The sequence below is a fragment of the Oryx dammah genome, unplaced genomic scaffold (genome assembly GCF_014754425.2).
Source record: "Oryx dammah isolate SB20612 unplaced genomic scaffold, SCBI_Odam_1.1 HiC_scaffold_24, whole genome shotgun sequence".
Taxonomy (NCBI): Eukaryota; Metazoa; Chordata; class Mammalia; order Artiodactyla; family Bovidae; genus Oryx; species Oryx dammah.
In genome coordinates, this window is record NW_024070208.1 from 25,821,655 (window position 1) to 25,843,877 (window position 22,223).

Genomic DNA, 22,223 nt, shown 5'->3' on the forward strand with positions numbered 1-22,223 from the left:
GTTGTTTGGTAAATCAATTAATTCCATATACCAAAACCACACTGAGACTAAAATCTCCTTAAATATGGATAAATATATTAAAATCTATAAAATAACCACATGCAAACATTCTATCAATATCTACACATTCTTTTACACCAGACATCTCTCATACAGATTTAAAAAGCAATTGCATTTTCTAAGAACGTTTACAGTATGAGTGTTCTCTTAAAGTCAAGTATATGATACTTTAAGGATGTTTCACCCACTCCAGTGTTCTTGCCTGGAGAATCCCAGGGGCAGGGGAGCCTGGTGGGCTGATGTCTATGGGGTCGCACAGAGTCGGGAAGGACTGAAGTGACTTAGCAGCAGCAAGGTATGTTTCACAGCTTACAATTTCTTACAGACAAATATGTTCTAAATGTACACTATTTTGTTTTGAATATTTTATGAGTGAAGAAAGAGAACAGATACAGCCAGTAGACAAAAATAAGGAATGGACATTAATGTCAAGCATTTTAGAATATGTTGCATTAGTCAACAGATGCTCATCTGATTGTCTTCTCCTAAGGGAGCAAAAATAACTGAATTACCATTCCTTTATTAGTCCTCATGAAAGGAAAATCCACTTTACAATAAGGAACACTGTCAAAAGACAACTGTAAAATCCTTTCTTTTTTCTCAAAAAATTAACCTTATATTTATAGATGTTAAATGAAAATTTGTTAATAGCTAAAAACATAAAAAAACTACAGAATATTTTTTACTTCCTTGTGACTGCTCAAGAAAAAACAAAATTGCTCTTACCATCCTGTTGATTCGTACAAAGTCTTCGGGTTTTTTTGCCCAAGGGGGAAGATCAACATCATTTACCACTACTTCATCTTCTCTGACTCCAAGATTATATCCATTACTGTTGACAAACATCTCCGGAAGGTAATAGAATTCTGGAATTAGTTCCTGCCAGGAATAAAAAATGTAGCATATTAAACCACTTTAAAAATCAGTTGAACAGAAGTATTAATTTATAAAAACTATATAACAGAATTAATTTTTTCATTTAAATCCAATATTTTATTACTTGATTCTATTCTTCATTTAATTTTCTTCAGATAAGAGCCTAAGAAGATATTTTTCTTCAAATATATGCTTGACAATTTATAAGATTTTCAATCTTATCTTGCCACAGATTACTTAAGAGAAATGGGTTACATAATCAACAATAGTTTCCAACAGTGTTAGTAAACAAGTATATAATGCCATATATACAAGTCTATGCTGTTCAACAAACTTTTCAGAATACTATTAAAATATCAGAAGTTTAAAATATTGCTAATATTGTTTAAAAATCATGCAGCATCTTCTACTTTTCTTTTTAACTCCACTGGCAATTACAATACATGACTTTCATGAAGAGAGACAGAGTTCCATTTTATAATTTGGCAAAATAAGTTATTTTTATACCTACCACTAGAGAAAATTAAGAGATAATGCAACATAATAAGTTTTAAATATTCAGTACATGCCACTTGAATAGTAAATTCTTAAATTGAATGCAAACACAACTTGCGTTACTTAGTGTATGTACCTACGACATTAACAATTGGGTTCAAGGCAAACTTGTGTTTGATGCACAACGTCTAGTATGTGGTTTGCGTAAATTTGGAATAAATATGCCACAGAAACTGATTTCACAACCTTAAAAATTTTTGTTGTCCTTTCTTTTAAAAAACAACTGCAGGAAATGAAAACAAAAAACTACAGTTTTTATGTATATCATCAAAAACACGAAAAATACTAATCTTTACAAATATCAAGATGAGGGTTAAATTAACTTTACACTGTGAAAATTATAAGAACATTTATTTGAGTAACATGTCCAACATGGATGGCATAGTAACCAAAATTTGAATCTCACTATGGATACACAGGGATGAATAAAAACATTAAAAAAAAACAAACAAAAAAACACCAAACTCCCCCAAGCCACAGAAAGGAAAATAAAAATCCCAGAAAACAAAGCAAGCAAGCAAACAAACAAACAAAACAGAACAGACTCTGAGGTCTTCAAATAAATTGGATTCTTCAGCCCAAGAAATGCATACACACAAGCATTCTCTCTATGGGTTCTCATACTAAGACCAACATTTATCTGCTATAGCATAATAGAGTTTTCATGTGAGCAAATCCTCTGTGAGAAATTGATCCTTATCCATTCTTATGATGATAAATGTGAACTATAAGAAATACATAATAATGTTTATTTCTCCAGCATTATCAGAGTTTGAACAGATTCACATAAATGAATTTCCTGTATAAGCAGAACTTAGCTTTTTAAGAATCCATTTCTTCCATTTAAACCATTTAAACAGAAATCTCCAAAATCCATCACATAATCCCCAATATTTATTTATTCACGTAGTAAAGTTTGAATACCAGACATTGTGATGGGTACTGAGAAAACAAATAATGAACAGACATGGCCTTACCTTTCAGTGATTCATATTCTGGCCTCTGGGGCAGATATATGAACTGGTGGTTACAATACACAATAATAATGAAAGAAGTACAATAACAAGGCACAAGGGAGCAGGAAGGATACAGCAGGCAACTCTGGGCAAATCAGAAAAGATTACACTGGAGATAGGACATTGAGTTTTATAAAGATGAGGGAAGGGGCAGGGGGACCAGCAGAGAGTACTGCCAAGGAGTGGTGGGAACTGAGTATGCGTTGAGTGTAGGATATTAGGGGACAGATCAAGATAGGGGGATGAGGCATACGGAGTCAGACGACTAAAGAAGTTTATGTCCACCTAAGCTGTTTGGATTTTGTACTGCAATAATTTTAAAGAAGAGTTACTGCCATGTTTACATCTGTTTTAAGGCAAGACACTAAGAGTCAAAGTAAAGAATAAAGGTGGAGAGGAGGGAGCTCAGACATATAAAAAGGTATATAAAAAGGATGGCTCAGACAGTAAAGAATCTGCCTGCAATGCAGGAGACCGGGGTTCAATCCCTGGGTCTGGAAGATCCCCTGGAGAAGGGAATGGCTACTCATTCCAGTATTCTCGCCTGGAGAATTCCATGGACAGAGGAGCCTGGTGGCTACAATCCATGGGGTCATAAAGAATTGGACACGACTGAGCGGCTAACACTTTCACTGTTTGAGAAAACATGGGAAATTAGTTCAAGATGCAGAACATTGCTATTTGAACGTTACCCGTTTTATATATGATACAGAGTAGAAGGAGCCTCCCAAATGGTCCCAAATGGGGAGAGGAATGAAAGCTCACACAGTTGCTCCATGTAGAGGGTGATTTATATGTAAGAGGCTCACATAAGTCAGGAATTTCCCTTCTGTCTTTTGTTGGATGTTTGTGTTCATGTTCTGTGTCCAGAGCTATACTACATAAGCTTTCTTAAGGACCAAGAGGGATATGCTGTACATCCACATGGATATGGCAACACAGTTTACTTTTTTATTTAGACCGCCCAAAGAGTTTCAGTTTATCTTCAGCTGTCTCAGTGCTCTCCTGTTTTTCATACATATTATTTCTCATTGTTTCCTGTGGAATAGGGTCATATAAAATATATGGTTATCATTAACCTACATGCCTCTGTAATACTATTTAATATTTCACTGAATGTCATTCAGTTATATTTGCAAAGGCATAAGAAGCCTAGGATTTTATATTAATAACAATTTGGGCAAAGCAGATTTTGAGCCTAATGTTGTGAGGTTTATATTTTGTTGAATCCCCCACAGCTTGTGGTGCTATACTGTGTACACAGCAGGTGCTCATTAAATATTAAACTACTGAAGATGATAGACAAAGTTATTTTAATATCACTAGAAATCCTCTGCGGAATATGCAAATGGTTGGAAGACTGCTTCAAGATAGGAAAGGAGCCAATGGAGTACTCGATTAAACAAAAGAAAAAAGGATGCACCTAGAAATAAAATTTGCATCTCCTGATAGGAAACTTTTGAAGCTTAAAAAATGTTATCTTGTTTATTTTAGTTATGCTGAAAGGTTCAGAAGTGAAAAAGAGTCCAATTTAAATTTATGAAAAGTTGGTTTTAACAATGCTAGAAAAGTTGTAGCAAATCTGAAGATGTGGAAGACCAGGTCCTTTTCATTTTAATGTGAGCACTCCAGAAAAAATGAGCTGGAAGCTGTTTGACACCAAAGAGAACAAAGTGAGGCTGAGGAACCTCCACCCTGATGGTTATTTAGGGAGGGTTCAACAGGAACACTCAGGAAGGCTTGAATTGTGGCCAATCTTGAAAAAGTAGGACCATGAGGGCCTTCGGGATGATCCTTAAGTGAGACATCTTCTCCACTCTGGTCCTCATCTGGCTGACCAGACCATGGTCATAAATTAGGGTGTTAACTAAGATGTTGGTGTAAGCTCTTAGTGGCTTGACATTTGACAGGATGAAGAAACTCTCCCTGAATCACTCTGTCAGTTACTTTTGGATTTTTAGGATGCAGATTAAAAAAAAAAAAAAAAACAAAAAACAAAACGCAGACATATTTTAAAGCAATATGAAAAATTCCTGAGGCACAGCATATTTGCAAAACCTTGAAGCTCCAAAAGACCAAAGTTGCAGAGCTGGGGAATTTTTTTTTTCCTTTTTTCCCTGAAAGGGAAGAAAGAGAGAGTAAACCACAAAAAGTTTAGGGAGAAGTTGCCAAAGTAGCTGAGTGGGTGCAAGTTTTTATGCCTTGATTTTATTGTTTTAAAATCTTGTTTCAAACGGCATTTTGATTTTAAATTTAATACATAAATACAAGGCATTTGTACATAATTTATGTTCACATTTATATTGCTTAAAATGTTTGTTTATTTTTTAAAATTTCCTGAATAAGAGTTTCATCACTGAGATTCAAATGTTAGGTCCAAGAAGATAATAATCACTACGTCTGGGCTCCAAGACAAGCAAAGAGCTGAAATGTCACATCTGGTCATTCAATCTTGAAACAGCAGGAATTATCATTTGTATCTTACTGTGTCATGCACTGTTCTAAGAACTTCACATCTTGCTCTTAATCTTCACAAAATCTTCCTAAGACAAGTATCCTCATTCTTCCCACTTCGTAGAAATGAACATTGAGGTTAAGTGATTTGCTAATAACTATACTGCAAATAGGTGATAAAGACAGAAGCCAAGCCCAAACACTTTAGATCCACCCTGTGCTTACATTCTGTTTTTCCTTTTAAAGCAGTAACAACTCTGTATGACTTCATTCTGTTTTAGTTTTCTGTGCAGCAAGTCTCCTTTTCTTTCTTTCTTTTTTTAATTTACTTATGCTCCCGAGTCCTACTGTGATGGAAATTCCATAGACACAGATCTTGTCTCTCCTGCTCACCTGTTCACCACTGATTTGTAAGAATGGTGCCTGACATGTAAAAATGGTACTTAATACATATATGTGGAATGAAAAATGAATAGATCATTGCGATATGTTCATTAAATCCTGAATTTTTGCCATGAAATAGTGGTAAAAAGTTTTGAAAGCTGTGGTTTTCAAACTGTGTTAGTTAAAGCAGTTACCTCAGAGCTACCAGTCAGTTGTAGTGAAAGGGAAGGCTGGCAGGCTGGCAGTTGGGGGACTGTCCTTCCAGTGAGGAAGTGCAACTTTCTGTGCATTGGGATCAAATCATTCTGAGTTGAGATCCAGACTTCTTGACAGCCTGGGCAAATTTCTTAAGCTTTAAGAAAAAAACAGTTCTTGATATACAAAATTGTGATGGTGACAACAACTAAGTCACAGTTTGGATGTGAGGATTAAATGGGGGCAGCATGTGTGCAACAACACATTCCATAGCTTTATGTAGAACACATTTTTGAAGCTATTCACTCAGTTGATAGAGGTTATCCAGTATCAAAGTATATCCTATAATCAGGTTTTTTTTTTTTTTAAAGCTCTGTCACTTTGGATATATATGTTTGAATGAATATCTATGTAGACATTTCAGATGATTTAAATGTTTTCATCGAATATTTAGACTAACTTATATGTTACCTAAGCTAAGCAGATATATATACATATATAAAAGTTTATATATATATAAAAGTTACTTGCACTTCAGATTTTGGTTTTGTCCAAATGCACAATCAGATTCAACAGAATGGTATAAATCGCAAGTCAAGAGGCAACAGTTAGAACTGGACATGGAACAACAGACTGGTTCCAAATAGGAAAAGGAGTACATCAAGGCTGTATACTGTCACCCTGCTTACTTAACTTATATGCAGAGTACATCATGAGAAACGCTGGACTGGAAGAAACACAAGCTGGAATCAAGATTGCCGGGAGAAAGATCAATAACCTCAGATATGCAGATGACACCACCCTTATGGCAGAAAGTGAAAAGGAACTAAAAAGCCTCTTGATGAAAGTGAAAGTGGAGAGTGAAAAAGTTGGCCTAAAGCTCAACATTCAGAAAACTAAGATCATGGCATCTGGTCCCATCACTTCATGGCAAATAGATGGGGAAACAGTGGAAACAGTGTCAGACTGTTTTTTTGGGCTCCAAAATCACTGCAGATGGTGACTGCAGCCACGAAATTAAAAGACACTTACTCTTTGGAAGGAAAGTTATGACCAACTCAGATAGCATGTTGAAAAGCAGAGACATTACTTTGCCCACAAAGGTCCGTCTAGTCAAGGCTATGGTTTTTCCAGTGGTCATGTATGGATGTGAGAGTTGGACTGTGAAGAAAGCTGAGCGCCAAAGAAGTGATGCTTTTGAACTGTGGTGTTGGAGAAGACTCTTGAGAGTCCCTTGGACTGCAAGGAGACCCAACCAGTCCATTCTGAAGGAGATCAGCCCTGGGATTTCTTTGGAAGGAATGATGCTAAAGCTGAAACTCCAGTACTTTGGCCACCTCATGTGAAGAGCTGACTCATTGGAAAAGACTCTGATGCTGGGAGGGATTGGGGGCAGGAGGAAAAGGGGACGACAGAGGATGAGATGGCTGGATGGCATCACTGACTCGATGGACATGAGTCTGGGTGAACTCCTGGAGTTGGTGATGGACAGGGAGGCCTGGCGTGCTGCGATTCATGGGGTCGCAGAGAGTCAGACACGGCTGAGTGACTGAACTGAACTGATTGGAACTGAAACTTAAAACTTTTGAAGAATTAGTAATTTACAAAGTTTTTTCAACCATCCCTGTAACAGTCTCTCCCATCCTGCCTGCCATCTGGCACGTCCATTTGACCATTCCTCCCACAAAGAGGTGGACTCTATTCTCCCCACCTCTGAATACGGGCTGGCTAATTTCAACACAGAGAATGGGACAGAATGACACCCCAGGGCTTACACAGATGCCTAAGACTTAAGAGGCTTGGCAGCCTCCTCGTTTGTTTCCTGAGAAGCCAACTATCATATAAAACTGTGTGGCTGCCATATGACTAGAAAGATTGTATGGACAGACACACAGTCCTAGACAGTCCCTGACCACTTCATCAGCTCAGATGAGGCACAAAACATGAGAATAAAGCCATTTTGGCCCGGCCAAGCCTCTCCACCTCTCACTGAAGCACAGACCTGAGTGGTTTCTGCTGAGCCTTAACTCCAATTTCATGATGGTCAGTAAATAATAGTTGATGTTGTTTTAAGATGGGTTTGGGGTGATTTGTTACACAGTGGTAGGTAACTGAAACAGAAATTAATGCCTGGGAGTGGAGTCCTGAAGTAATCAAAACACGTGGCACTGGCCTTGGGACAGGCAGGAGGCAGAGGCTGGAAGGATGGAGGTAAGGAGATGAGGAGACTGTTGGAGGCGGGTCAGACAGGAAGTTGCTATTGGAAGCAGGAGAAAATCAATGCATGGTTTGCAGTATGGGAAAAACTAACTTGAAACATGCCTTTAATCACTTCAAAGACAGAAAAGATCTAAGGAACTCATGCTTTTGGTTAAGGTATTTCTGTATGGATGTGAGGGTTGGATTGTGAAGAAGGCTGAGCACCGAAGAATTGATGCGTTTGAACTGTGGTGTTGGAGAAGACTCTTGAGAGTCCCTTGGACTGCAAGGAGATCCAACCAGTCCATTCTGAAGGAGATCAACCCTGGGATTTCTTTGGAAGGAATGATGCTAAAGCTGAAACTCCAGTACTTTGGCCACCTCATGCGAAGAGTTGACTCATTGGAAAAAACTTTGATGCTGGGAGGGATTGGGGGCAGGAGAAGAAGGGGACAACAGAGGATGAGATGGCTGGATAGCATCACTGACTCGATGGACGCAAGTCTGAGTGAACTCCGGGAGTTGGTGATGGACAGGGAGGCCTGGTATGCTGCAATTCATGGGGTCGCAAAGAGCTGGACACGACTGAGCGACTGAACTGAACTGAACTGAAGCAGAACGTCAAAAGTGACCACTGGTTTCTTGTAATAGTATTTGTTGCTGTTGTTGTTTAGTTGCTCAGTTGTGTTCGACTCTTTTTTGACCTGATGGACTGAAGCCCGCCAGGCTCCTCTGTCCATAGGATTTCTCAGACAAGAATACTGGAGTGGGTTGCCATTTCCTACTCCAGGGGATCTTCCTGACCCAGGGACTGAACTCCTGTCTCCTGCACTGCACATGAATTCTTTACTGCTGAGCCATCGGGGAAGCTCCTTTACTAGTACATGGATAAAGTATTATGAGCTACAGAAGAATCTGCTCAGATTTAAAGCAGTACTTAGAGAAACACAGGGGCCTAGGACAATCTTGTCAGATTCTCAAAATTAAAGAAAAAATTTCAGACAAGGATATTCTAAGGTGCTGTAAGTAAAATATAGCCATAGGTAAAAGGGTACCTGTAAAACCCTTTGTAATTGTTCAGGAAAATTTAAGATAGTAGTTTGCAGGCCCACTGGGACACACAAAGGGATTCCAAGAATCTTATGAGCATGACCAAGGGCACTCCATGACCAAGGCCTGGAGTAGGGAGGATCCTTCTTGAAAGAACTGGTAAGCAACAGTTTTTTTTTTTTTTTTCTGATAGTGAACTATAATTTGATACACAGAAAAAATCCACAAGTTTTTAAAGTTGCTGCACCAACTTGGGCAAAAGAGGGTTTGGCCCCAACTTTCTGTGACCAGGAGTTGCTGTGTACCTTCCACACTTCCCCCTTTCTGAACAGAGTGTCTGTTGAGGTTTACCTGTTCCTGTCTCACCTCTGGGGGCTGAAAGTACATGGGACAGATAACTTGCTTTTTATCTTCCAGATCTCCAAATTAGGAATTTCTGTACCTCATCTGTATCTGGACCTGATAGAGATCATCAGCTACTAGATTTTGAGCCTGACCCAATAATGGGATGAGACTGTGGAGGATAAGCTGAGTATATTTTATTTGTAGGAGGAATATGAATTGTGACTGGAAAGAGGACTCAAGCACATTTTTTTCAAAGCTGACCACAACAATCCCACCAACCTCCATGTACTTCTGCGATGTGACTTTGCTGCTCATTTCATGGGGAAGTGGAGCCCATTTATCCTGTCCCTTGACTTGGGCTGGCCCTGTGACTTGCCTTGACCAAAACCAATGCAGTGGAGGTAACAGTATGTGACTTCCAAGCCCAGGCAATAAGTGGGTTTTGCAGCTTCTGTTTTTATTTTCTTGGTAGGGAGACACCATGAAAAAAATTGTGATGGTCTTCCCAGACAGACTATACAAAGAGACAGAGGACCAGCCAGTCCCCATCAGTTCCAGCCATCCTTGCTAAGGCACCAGGCATGTGAAGGAAGTCGTCTTGAACTTTTCAGACCCAGAGGAGCCAACCAATTTGACCCCACATGGATCAAGAACAAGCTGTACCTGATGAATCTTATTCTGATTGCAGAACTCTGAGAAAATAAATGGTTGCATTTATAAAAAAATTTGTTTTTAAGCCACTAGTTTTGAGGGGTGGTTTATACACAGCAATTAATGATTAGAGTATGACTTGATCAATCAATTACTCCAAACTAGTCAATGTGGCTGGGCTTCTTAGGTGGCGCTAGTGGTAAAGAAACCCACCTGCCAATGCAGGAGACATCAGAGACGTTGGTTTGATCTCTGGGTCAGGAAGATCCCCTGGAGGAGGGCATGACAACCCATTCTAGTATCCTCGCCTGGAGAATCCCATGGACAGAGGAGCCTGGCGAACTACAGTCCATAGGGTCGCAGAGTTGGACACGACTGAAGAGACTTAGCACCAGCTGGTATGGCTGGATATGACTGTGAGATCATGAAAAACCAAAGCAGCAGACCATCCAATGGATACAGCAGTGGGGATAACCGAATGGCCCTCAGTGTTCGTTCTGGCTCCCTCTTTACTGCTGTGTGAACTTAGGCGAGTCACTGAATATCTGTGAACCTACTTATGGAATAGGGATAATGATCTCTATCTTACGCTACTGTTTTGAGGGCTGTATCAAATAACCAAGAAAAGAGCTTATTTGAAACTGTTGAGAATTACTCGAGAAGAATGAACTCCCCTATTACAACTGGTAAGTAAGTGCACTCCTATAGTCACTTAAGGCACCAGCTTGCCTACTTAAAATAACAGCTCTTCTGTTTACTCTCTTCCCATTGATAGATTTCTGTTAATCAGCTTTTAAAGAAAAGAAGAAAAGAGGCCAAGTAGTTTAAAATTTCCTAAACGAAAAATAGTGCAGAAAGACACCAAATATTATTAAAGAAATGGTAAGATGAATATTAAAACAGGCATTTTGTGTCTGAAAATGTGATTTCTAGTATGTTTTAACAGCTATACTAAAACCCCACGGTACAGTTAATAGTATTATACATGTCCCTCAATAATACGAAAATATCCTCAAACAGAATTTCTAATTTACAAGCTTATGACAAGTTCAAGCTGCTGAGAAACTGGACTTGAAAGTATGTCTTAGAATGATAGAAGACCACTATTAACACTATCATAATTGTATACCTATTGCATCAAATCTGACATTCCAGTTTAATATATTTTGCTGAGAGAGCATACCATTTTATGGCTTCCTAGTGAAATCAAATCCAACCCAGACGTTTTCACTTTTCTAATATAATTCACTGCAAGGTTTTAAAGCTGCCATCTCTTTTCTTCCTTTTTTCCAAAGATTGATGCCCTGGCATTCGTTAATTCCACAAGAGCTCATAATGGGTCAATGAGTCAGTGGTGAGAACCTCCATTAACTGTATTAATTTACACTATGTCACCTTAATGACATTTTGTCACAGCTCCCTTTTCTGACATCTGCATAGCTATTCAAAAAGTAATATAACAACTTTTGAAGGCATTAAGGAAAAATTAGTATAAGAACTTCAGTAAGTTGAATGTCACTGTTACCAAGACTATGCTAGAAGAGAGAAATTAAAAAAAAAAAGTAAAAATGAACTGGTCTGACTTAACTTGTAAGACCCTTTTCAGAGAGGTCACTTCACCACGGCTCCTTCTCTGCCCAGCTTGCACTCATGACTGCAGGACAAGACCGACGCTAACAAAGAAAGAATAAAACCATACCCTTTGTCCTAGTTCTCTCTTATACAAGACCTTAAATCTACGTTAGGAGATACTGCAGAGGCATTCTTCTTTAGAAATATAAAAACACTGGTCCCGAGACTGACATGTAACTAGGGGAGATATCTGGTGATCAGAAGAATCAATAAAATTCTTAGGGTGGAAGGTAAAGCCTAAAACTCTACCTACATACATAAATTAGGATGACTGACTCATGTGTGGGCTTGTGAGGGTGAACATTTGAATTAGGTCGAAAAATCAAGTTTCTGTTTCCTGATGATGTCAAGAGTCAAGAAAACGGTGTCAAGAAAACAAGCATTTTCACTTGAAAGTTTGAAACAGCTCTGAATTAAGATAATTAATAATCTTACATATGATTGAAAGCCTTAAAATATAGATAAGGATATTTAATTCACATTTAAAGTAGCTATTGAATGCTTTTTAAAGATACTGTGTTAATTCTAGAAGCCTACTGACTCCCCATTTTATGTTAATTCTCAAAGCATTATTAAATAAGAAATGGATTCTCTTCTTGATATCATTCTTTGTAAATCAGTTTTAATGATGGTTTATGGATCTTTCAGAGTTGAATTCCTTAGTGAAATCAAAAGTTTGATAGGAGGAAAATATGGGCCTTCAGAGTTTCATACAGTAAGAATGCACGTTAAATTATCTTATTTCCAAATGTGAATACATTGTACATATAAACTAATATTCATTTATGCAAACTCTGACAGCAACAAATAAGACACATAAAGATGCTACAGATTACTTGATCCATTCCTTTTGTTTTCTGCTTTGAAAGAAATTGAATAAAAGTTGTACTCATCCAATTTCTTATAGTTCAGTAACACTGTAACTGCCTTTTAAAAATGCAATAGATAAGCATAAATATGTAAATGACAATTTTTATTTTAATTCACTACCTTTTGTTGGATTAAAACACTAAATGGAATGATACTATAATATTTGTATATTCAGCAGCATGAGTGGAAGTGATGAGAAAAGTCTGAACAAAATAACCAGATCATATAATCTTATCGGAAAAAAATGAGGAAAAAATTGAAGAACAAATGTATTTTAATGTTTTGAATAAGACTATTTTAAAAAAAATGAAAGTCCATATAAAGGAATCCATCTTTAGATTTACCAGTAGGTAAGCCAGTAGCAACCGTAAAATGACTCTGCTCTCCGGCTGGCCCAGGATAGTGTGTGTGTGTTGGTTTAATCTAATGTGTATTGTTGCGTAGTATCCTCAGGCACAGTCAAGTAAAAGCTAAGGCTGTACAGAAAAGCCTACATTTTAAATGGGTCTTGTCATTAATGCTTTATTAATTGCCCCAGGCTACGTAAACCCAAAGCTGGGCAAGCTATAACAATATGACACATTAAGGTCAAATCCAATTCCTGCTGTGTTTTCTGGAATGGGCCAAATATTGAGTTAACAGCAGGAAAGGCAATTTATAGGCTTTTCTTTCCATCTACCGATTATTTGATTTAAATTAGATGGGAATTTTTTAAAATAACAAAAACATCTTAACCGAATAATATAAAAGAATCTTGAGTCATTTTCTGTGACACTCAAAATTATTTTCAAGTTCCTCTTAGGTGTACCACATAATTTTAAAATATGATGGAACAAAGCTGCAGAATAAAGTATCTTATATACCCACTTAAACAAATTAAAATTTCAACACAGTTTGAAATTAATATCAACAAATAAAAGAGCTTACCTTTACATCAGAAGTATCTCTCTGACTAGTTCTCCAAGACCTTGCGACGGACGAGAATGTTCGATTAGGATGGTCAAATTTTCCATCATTTGCATTGAGGAAGAAGGTTGTGAAAGGTTCCTAAACAAAAAAAAAAGAAAAAGAAAATCAATAATTTGACCCTTCTGAACACAACTGTTCTCTTTCTTTGTAAAATATGACTTTTTTGGAAACCCTTTTGAGGTGGAAACCATTTTGAAACCCTTTTGAGACCCTTTTGATCCTGTCTTTTCAGGCAGGATCCTGTGTGGAGGGGCTGGTCTGAGTCACTCTGGGTCGCTGAATCACCTGTCACTCTGCAACCTTGGCAGCTTATGTTGCTTCTTGGTCTTCAGTCTTCTGATTTATAAAATGATGGAGTTCTAGCACTCTATGATTTTATGACGAATGACTGCATTGCTGTCAACATATAACTCAGATCTTCTTTCTCGTAACTAAGGCCACACATAATATCACTGCAATAAGAAAATCTCTCTGACACTATGGTGTGAAAATTGCGTAGGGGATGTCCATCTTAGACTACCTGAAAGTCTCCTAAACCTACTATATTATGACCTGATGTTTCTAAAATGCAAATCTCCTTGACTGAAATGCTGCCATAGCTTTACAGAACTCTTAGGAAAAAGCAGAAACTATTTGATTTGTCTTAAGAGAGCCTGAGTGATATGGAACCTGCTTAACTCTTTATCTCTTGCCATTCCTTTATTCACATCCTAAGGTCTTGCCATGCTGGTCTCATTTATCATCCTCTGTATGGGATATTCCCTCTTCCTGCTACAAACTTAACCCTCTACCTCATCATCCTGACTTGGTTAAGCTCTTCTTATCCTTTAAGTCTCAGCCTAAGATGTTGTTTCCTTCTGAAAGACCTCCCTTGATTGGCCAAGCTCTCCAGTATGTTCAAATGGCAACATATATTTCCTCAAACAGCCCTGAAGAATTTGTGACTGTTTTTTGAAACTGATTTTTAAACATTTTTTACTGGGGTCTAGTTGCTTTATAATGTTGTGTTAATTTCAGCTGTACAACAAAGTGAATCAGCTCTATGTATACATATATCCCCTCCCTCCCACCCCATCACTCTATCCCATCCCACCCCTCCATCCCACCCATCTAGGTCATCATAGGGCACTGAATTGAGCTCCCTGTGCTAAACAGCAGCTTCCCACTAGCTGTTTTACACAGGACATACATCAATCCCAATCTCTCAATTCGCCCCCCTTTCCCTCAAGTCCACCTTTCTGTTCTCTATGTCTGCATTTCTGCTCCTGCCCTAGCAAATAGGTACACCAGTACCATTTTTTAAGATCCCATATACATGTGTTAATATATGATATTTGTTTTTCTTTTTCTTGTCCATCTTCCCCACTGTATGAAAAGGTTCCAGTGCTCCTTGGAAGAAAAGCTATGACAAACCTAGATAGCGTATTAAAAAGCAGAGGCATTACTTTGCTAACAAAGGTTCATATAGCCAAAGCTACGGCTTTTCCAGTAGTCATGTATGGATGTGAGAGTTGGACCGTAAAGGAGGCTGAACACTGAAAAATTGATGCTTTCGAACTGTGGTGCTGGAGAAGACTCTTGAAAGTCCCTTGGACATCAAGGAGATCAAACCAGTCAATCCTAAAGAAAATTATCCCTGAATATTCATTGGAAGGACTGATGCTGAAGCAGAAACTCCAATACTTTGGCCACCACTTGCAAAGATCTGACTCATTGGAAAAGACCCTGATGCTGAGAAAGATGGAGGGCAGGAGAAGGGGCGACAGAGGATGAGATGGGTGGATGGCATCACCAACTCAATGGACACGAGTTTGAGCAAACTCCGGGAGATGGTGAAAGAAGCCTGGCATGCCACAGTCCATGGGGTCACAAAGAGTCAAACATGACTGAGCAACAACAGCTATCAGATTCACTGTTTCATCTCCAACACTTAGAAGAACTCCTGGTACACCCAAGCTGCTCAGTGTATTAATATAATCTGTAGAAGGAACGAATGAAATGACACTAAGAGAAATCAGATCAGATAGGACTAGATCAACTCTAGTCCTTCTAGTATTCTGTGACTATTGCCTTACTGCAACATGGTGTCTGTCATTAAGTACATATTCCCTTAGCAGGAAACCTAGGAATAACATTATCACAAGGTCCTAACGCATTTAAATTTACTGCTTTTTTGTTATGTTACTCATCATAACAAAGATGAGTATATATTTACTTTCCTATGGTTCAGTCCCTCTCTCTTAAATCTAGGTTAAATGACATGTTACTCCTAGGTTCAATAACATTAAGAAATCTTTCCTATATATTTAGGTTTTATTTTTCTTAATATATAATCTCTGTTCACTCTTTTATATCCGTAAAACATACTCTGTCTCTTTAAACTCTTTTTGCCACTTGTCATAAAGTCCAGTTGTCCGGCAACAGCTAGAAATATTTATATTCCTCAGTATCTTCCTGAAATTCAGTATGGCTGGATGTCATCAATTTTATAACTTTGTAACATGCCACCAATTTTCACATCTAATACTGAATGACAGAAAAGTATGGTGAAAGAGAGAAATGAAGAATGATATAACACCATATAGTTAAAGAGGGTATTACTGTTTTACCTCAAAATCAAATATGCATGAAGTAGGTCTATATTGTTGTTTAAGATTTTAAGTGATTTGACAGACAAATAGATGCCACCAAAAATAAGTTAGGAAAAAAATTTAGGGATGTCTTTCACTAATTTGCTTTGTAAATTTTAGACTCCCTATTAAATATAAGGTAGTCAACACAGCATATCTTATCACTAAACTAAAGTGGGGACAAAAATTCTAGAAATAGCAACAGCAAACGGAATGAAATATCACAGATCTAAGTTTGAATCTTGGTGGAACCATTCACCTCTCTTAAGCAAGTTACTTAACCTCAAGTAGGCAGCAATATGAAGTAACCATATCTCAGTTCCTTCGTCTGTGTTAACTGGGAATAACAATACCTGGCGGGTAATTCAGATTAAATAATACTGAGAAGGGCTGTAGCATCAGAGATGACACAGAGTGGTGACAATGACTACCAGCTTCATGCCTGGTGTCAAGTACTCAAGTTGGGCTCCAGCAAGACTGACTGTTCCTTAGGTCTTATTCATCCCTCTATCTTTAGAGCCAAGCATGGTGCTTGGTTCACAGTAGTGCTTAATTAATGTTTTTGAACATACATATAAACATACAAGGTACTGCTGGGAGAAGGGGTATGGTTGGATAAGAGTAAGATATAGTTTTTCTAGTCAGTTTTTAACTGCTAGTTTGACCAAAAAGTTGTATCTTCAGAATCCACTTCTTCGTTATTCTAGGATGCTGATTGATGTAAGGGCATTTATGTTTTCTTTGTAGGTAGTAGGCAGAGAATAATTTAGAGGGATCTGAGTTGTCTTCATGATTTTTAACCTATTATAGATATGAGTGAAGACTCATTTATACATGAAGAATCTTACTTCTTATCATCAACCACCAAAAGCTGATCTCTACCCTAGCCTAAATTATCAAACCCTTCCTTAGTTTTGAACCCTTAGTGAAGTCATGCCAAGAATAAGTGCAGATGGGCACAGTGAAAATAAACCTGAAATTGAAGAATTATTACTTCTGGTCATGAAGTTTATGAATCTGGTTGCACCCAAAGCACAGAATATTGAAGAATTCCACATTTTTTGCTGTTCCACATAGCCTTTAAAAAGATCTGGTCAACTGTTTGAGGGTCACATACTACTTTACTGATATATATTCTCATTATTTCCAAAGACCTCCAGCTGCTACAGTGATAGAGTACGAACAGAAAGGGATAACCTATTTGTTTATAAGTGGGTAATGATCTTTCAAGCTCTGCTCACTGCAGAGATTACCTTTTTCCATGTGTTTCCATACTACCTTCAAGGCACAGTCCAAGGACTTTCCGTTTCATTTGATTCATGCTTGACTAACACAGAGGATGAAGCTCTATATTAAGCTTAAGAAACTTTAATATTTATTCACCTGACACATGGTGATCAAACCACTTTCAATGTGTGTGTGCTCAGTCCCTCAGTCCTGTCCGACTCTTTGTGACCCCAGGGACTGTAGCCCACCAGGCTCCTCCGTCCATGGGACTCTCGAGGCAAGAATACTGGAGTGGGTTGCCACTTCCTCCTCCAGGGGCTCTTCCCGACCCCGAGACTGAACCCATGTTCCTTTCTTTCTATGTGTATATCACCATATTAGATATTTTATCATTCTCCTAGAAAATTTTTGGCTTTGGAGATAAGGTGGACAAATAAATAAATTTTAAACAGAAATTTCAGAAATTAAAATACTTGGACTTGTTGTGCTTTAAAAACTTCAGGTTCTGTCCTGCAGTATAAATGGCTGATGGCAGACTTCTTTCTCCTGATTACATCTACCCTAATCTTCCAACTCTTCCTCGGGGACAGAAAGTCAAACTAGCCTGTCCTACATGGGAAGTACGAGCCCTACTGAATTATGTCATAACCTTCAGTGCCTGCAAGGACACTAACAACCTGTCCTGCCTTCCAATGATGTGAAAAGAAAGTGAAAGTGTTACTCGCTCAGTCACGTGTGACTCTGCAACCCAATGGACTAAAGCCCGCCAGGTTCCTCTGTCCTCGGAATTCTCTAGGCAAGGATACTGGAGTGGGTTGCCATCCCCTTCTCTGGGGATCTTCCCGACGAGGGACTGAACCCATATCTCCTGCACTGCAGGCAGATTCTTTACCATCTGAGCCACCAGAGCAGCTCTCCCATAATCTGATCGCAGACAACTCACCCTTCCCGGGCCATCCAACTCTGTCACTCTTCCCCTCTGCTCTTTAACAATTCCTTTATTTTCCTGTCTTACATGACTTCTGCTCAGTCATCCAGAAGAGTCTTTTTTACACCCCTCTCCCCTCTTCTCTTCTTTCTCTTCGCTTCATTTGAAACAAACCTCATTCCTTGGTAATAGTGTCGGGACATAATTTTATCAAAGAAAAGATATATATACCTTGAAGTTATATAAAGCATAATAAAGACCAGAGGGAAGGGAACTAAAGTTATGAGCACTTTTTGTGCATGGTACTGTATTATCTCAGTTAACTAACCCAATCATCCCTATTATCCTTTCAGTTCAGTTCAGTTCAGTTCAGTCGCTCAGTCATGTCTGACTCTTTGAGACCCCATGAATCGCAGCACGCTGGGCCTCCCTGTCCATCACCAACTCCCGGAGTTCACTCAGACTCACGTCCATCGAGTCCGTGATGCCATCCAGCCATCTCATCCTCTGTTGTCCCCTTCTCCTCCTGCCCCCAATCCCTCCCAGCATCAGAGTATTTTCCAATGAGTCAGCTCTTCACATGAGGTGGCCAAAGTACTGGAGTTTCAGCTTTAGCATCTTTCCTTCCAAAGAAATCCCAGGGCTGATCTCCTTCAGAATGGACTGGTTGGATCTGCTTGCAGCCCAAGGGACTCTCAAGAGTCTTCTCCAACACCACAGTTCAAAAGCATCAGTTCTTCGGCACTCAGCTTTCTTCACAGTCCAACTCTCACATCCATACATGACCACTGGAAAAACCATAGCCTTGACTAGATGGACCTTTGTTGGCAAAGTAACGTCTCTGCTTTTCAACATGCTATCTAGGTTGGTCATAACTTTTCTTCCAAGGAGTAAGCGTCTTTTAATTTCATGGCTGCAGTCACCATCTGCAGTGATTTTGGAGCCCCCCAAAATAAAGTCTGACACTGTTTCCACTGTTTCCTCATCTATCTCCCATGAAGTGATGGGACCAGATGCCATGATTTTCATTTTCTGAATGTTGAGCTTTAAGCCAACTTCTTCACTCTCTACTTTCACTTTCATCAAGAGGCTTTTTAGTTCCTCTTCACTTTCTGTCATAAGGGTGGTGTCATCTGCATATTTAAGTGGGTGTAATTATCCCTGTTTTACATCTGAGAAAGATCACATTCTCCGAAATAGAGGAATCATTGTTTACACTGTGCTGTGTCTAACTTCAGAAGTTTATTTTCTCCCAGTGTTTGCAAAAGTAATCAGAAGTATCTTTTAGAATCTTCAGAAACCTTTGTGTTTCCCATACACCAGGCTCTTGTTTAAGAATCCTCATCTTTCTCAAAGTAAACACACATTGTCCGTAAGCATCAGCAATCAAGAGAAACAGGACGGCAATATTCTATTCAGTAGCACTACCTTTTGGTCTTAATTACAATGCTTGCATTAAGTGCTTTTACTATTTTTTTTCCCCACTACAAATATATACTGCTGAAGATATATTACAGTTTAAATAGGCTTTTGGGTAGGCTTTCAAGGCAACTCATAATTTATGAAGTAAGTCCCAAGTTCTAAACAATTTATTTATCAATTAACTTGTTGTACAACCTATTTAACCTCCTAAAAATTATGATTAAATGTTTGACAATGGAGTTTTGAACAGGTAGGTTAAATATACTGAATTTGGAACTTGAATAGGTTACTAAAGGATATAAGAGTCCAATTTAATTACTTCATTGAATATATTTTATATTCAGGGTAAGATTTAAAGCAAAAATATTCCAGGTAAAATGTGTCCTTTTATACTATTTAATATCTGAACAAACTCAAAAATTCTGTAACAGTTTATTCATCATTTGCCCAACAGCAGGTAGCAGAGAAACAGCTTTTTTAGAAACTTGCAATTTAGACAAGCAACTTTACTGGTGGTGTGTCTAAAATAATACTTTTAAATTTCAAGTAATGAGGTATGTAGCTAATTTGCATTTTAGAGCAATTATTATCAATGTCATACTAAATATATTGACTGAAACTAATAATGAGTTTAATGACTTTGGGTCTAGAAGGCTTGAAAGATAAAGAACAGATATTTATTTTAATCTATATTTTATTTTTATGAACAAATTTTCAATGACACAAATTTTAATGTATTTTCTACTTCATAAACTCCTTGAGATGGGAGTGAGGAAATCACAATTCCTTGGGCCATGAGGTTAAACACTTAGTAAGCTATTAGACTGTGATACTTCTATTAATAACAGTACAGCTTGAGATGCAATGGCTGAATGAATTTCCGTAAAAGCAACCCTAGAGAGGTCTTCTTTCAGTGTAGTACCCAGAGGTCACATGTGACTACTGAGTACTTAAAACATGGTGAGTTCAAGCTGAAGATGCTATAAGTAGAAAAGACATCTGGATTTCAAAGAATACCAAAAAAAAAAAAAAAGTGAAATATCTTATTTATAATTTTTATATTGGTTACATGTTGAAATTATAACATTTTGGATCTACTGGGCTAACAAATATATTTATTAAACTAATCTCACCTTTTTACTCTTATTCTTCTTACTTCTTGTTTCTTTTTACTATTAAATGTGGCTACTAGAAAATTTTAAATTATATACATAGGCAGCTTGCATTACATTTCTGCTGTTCAGCACAGCTATAGACAATTCTAAAAGGGCATGGGTAGGATAAACAAGGATAGCATTTCTGCTGTACCCCTGCAGAGAGTCAAATTTGTACCCCAATTCTCTAGAATAAGAAATAAATTTAGGGGTGAATTATAATTTATTATTTGATAAGATGTTTAGTTTATCAGGGATAGAAAAGTGTTGACTTAAATCAAGCTGTTGATAATAAGTATTTTTATAAATTCATACTTAAATTCTTAGAAAACCAATTTTAGACTTATTTGATTATACAAAAGCCATTGAATATCATTTTATATATCTCAAAATACTATAATATGTATAATATACTGTCATATAATTCTTAAACCAACCGACTTGATAAAGGTTTTTTCAGAAATGGTTCTTGACTTGTTTTTAATCCTAAGATGCCCTAAAAAGGTGTCTTATGCCCCCCAGGGTGATGGCTCACTAAAGCAATAACTGTTTCTTGCTTTTTGTTTTCTTGTTGGTCTATTTTTGAGCTCAGATAAAATATTTTACATTTATTGTAAAGGACACCAGAAGTTTGACATCTTGACTGGTGAATTTTTGGGTTTCTGTGTTTAGTTTTGACCTGTGGCTGAGACTGCTGCTATAGTTCTCTATATATGTGTGACTGTAATTCAGAAAAGCCTTTACCTCTTTATATGAGCATCTAGTATTTTCTTACACCTGGAGAGAATTAATAAGTTATTACAACCCATAAACTAAAGGTGTTTTGTTCTGATTGGTTTATAGTGGTAAACAGACATGTATAAATCTAACAGTCCCCCCAAATTAACAAAGTTTTTTTTAAAAATAGAACTCTAAAAGTCCCAGAGTTTAAAAAATTCATAAATGGCTAGCTCAGAAATATTTTTATAAAAGGATCCAAATTTACACAGTTAAGGTGAATTTTTGAACAAATTAGGCAAACAACTTTGGTCTAAAAAAGTTTTATGTTTTTTCCTTTAGTTTATAATTACAGACTTTGTTTTTTAAAATAAGATTTGAGTTTGTTTCCTTAAAGACTAAGCTAAACTTTAATTTCTTACGTTTTAGGATTATGAAAAATATAAAACAGGCATCCAATTAAACTGAATCATAATTCTGACAAACTTTTTTCATAACAGTAATTATTTATAGTACATTACCTACCATTAATTTACAAGTTACCTAAAATATATACACATACTACATGTTTGTAATGAGTTCAATTTGCTTGAGGAAACTCTCCAAACCAAACTGTTTTTTTAGGCAGTGGGGAAAAAACCCTTGTCAGTTGGAGATGCATTCCCTACTTTGTCAATGTGTTTCTGAGGCAAATCAGCATCATGCAACAGAGCAGTCTGAAGTATATTTTGGTAAGAGGAGATAGCATTATTGAATGTATTGATTCAGAGATTTACTCCACAGTCATGTATAGTTTTAAAAATATCTGGCCATCTGACTCCAGTAATTGCTCTCAACTAGATTAGATTGGAGAGGGCAAAACGAAGGCAAAGAAATTTTGTTAAGACCT

General features: G+C 37.5%; 1 protein-coding gene across 8 annotated transcripts in view; it reads right to left on the bottom strand.

Moving 5' to 3' along the window:
• NBEA (neurobeachin) overlaps positions 1-22,223 on the bottom strand; it is a 672,618-nt gene that overhangs the window by 60,252 nt on the left and 590,143 nt on the right. For all 8 annotated transcript variants that reach the window (XM_040267082.1, XM_040267084.1, XM_040267081.1 and 5 more), the window contains 2 exons: positions 13,215-13,334; positions 787-939 (listed from right to left, as the gene is read on the bottom strand). In XM_040267082.1, the coding sequence (XP_040123016.1) occupies positions 787-939; positions 13,215-13,334 (273 nt within the window). The remainder of the gene's footprint in view (positions 1-786; positions 940-13,214; positions 13,335-22,223) is intronic.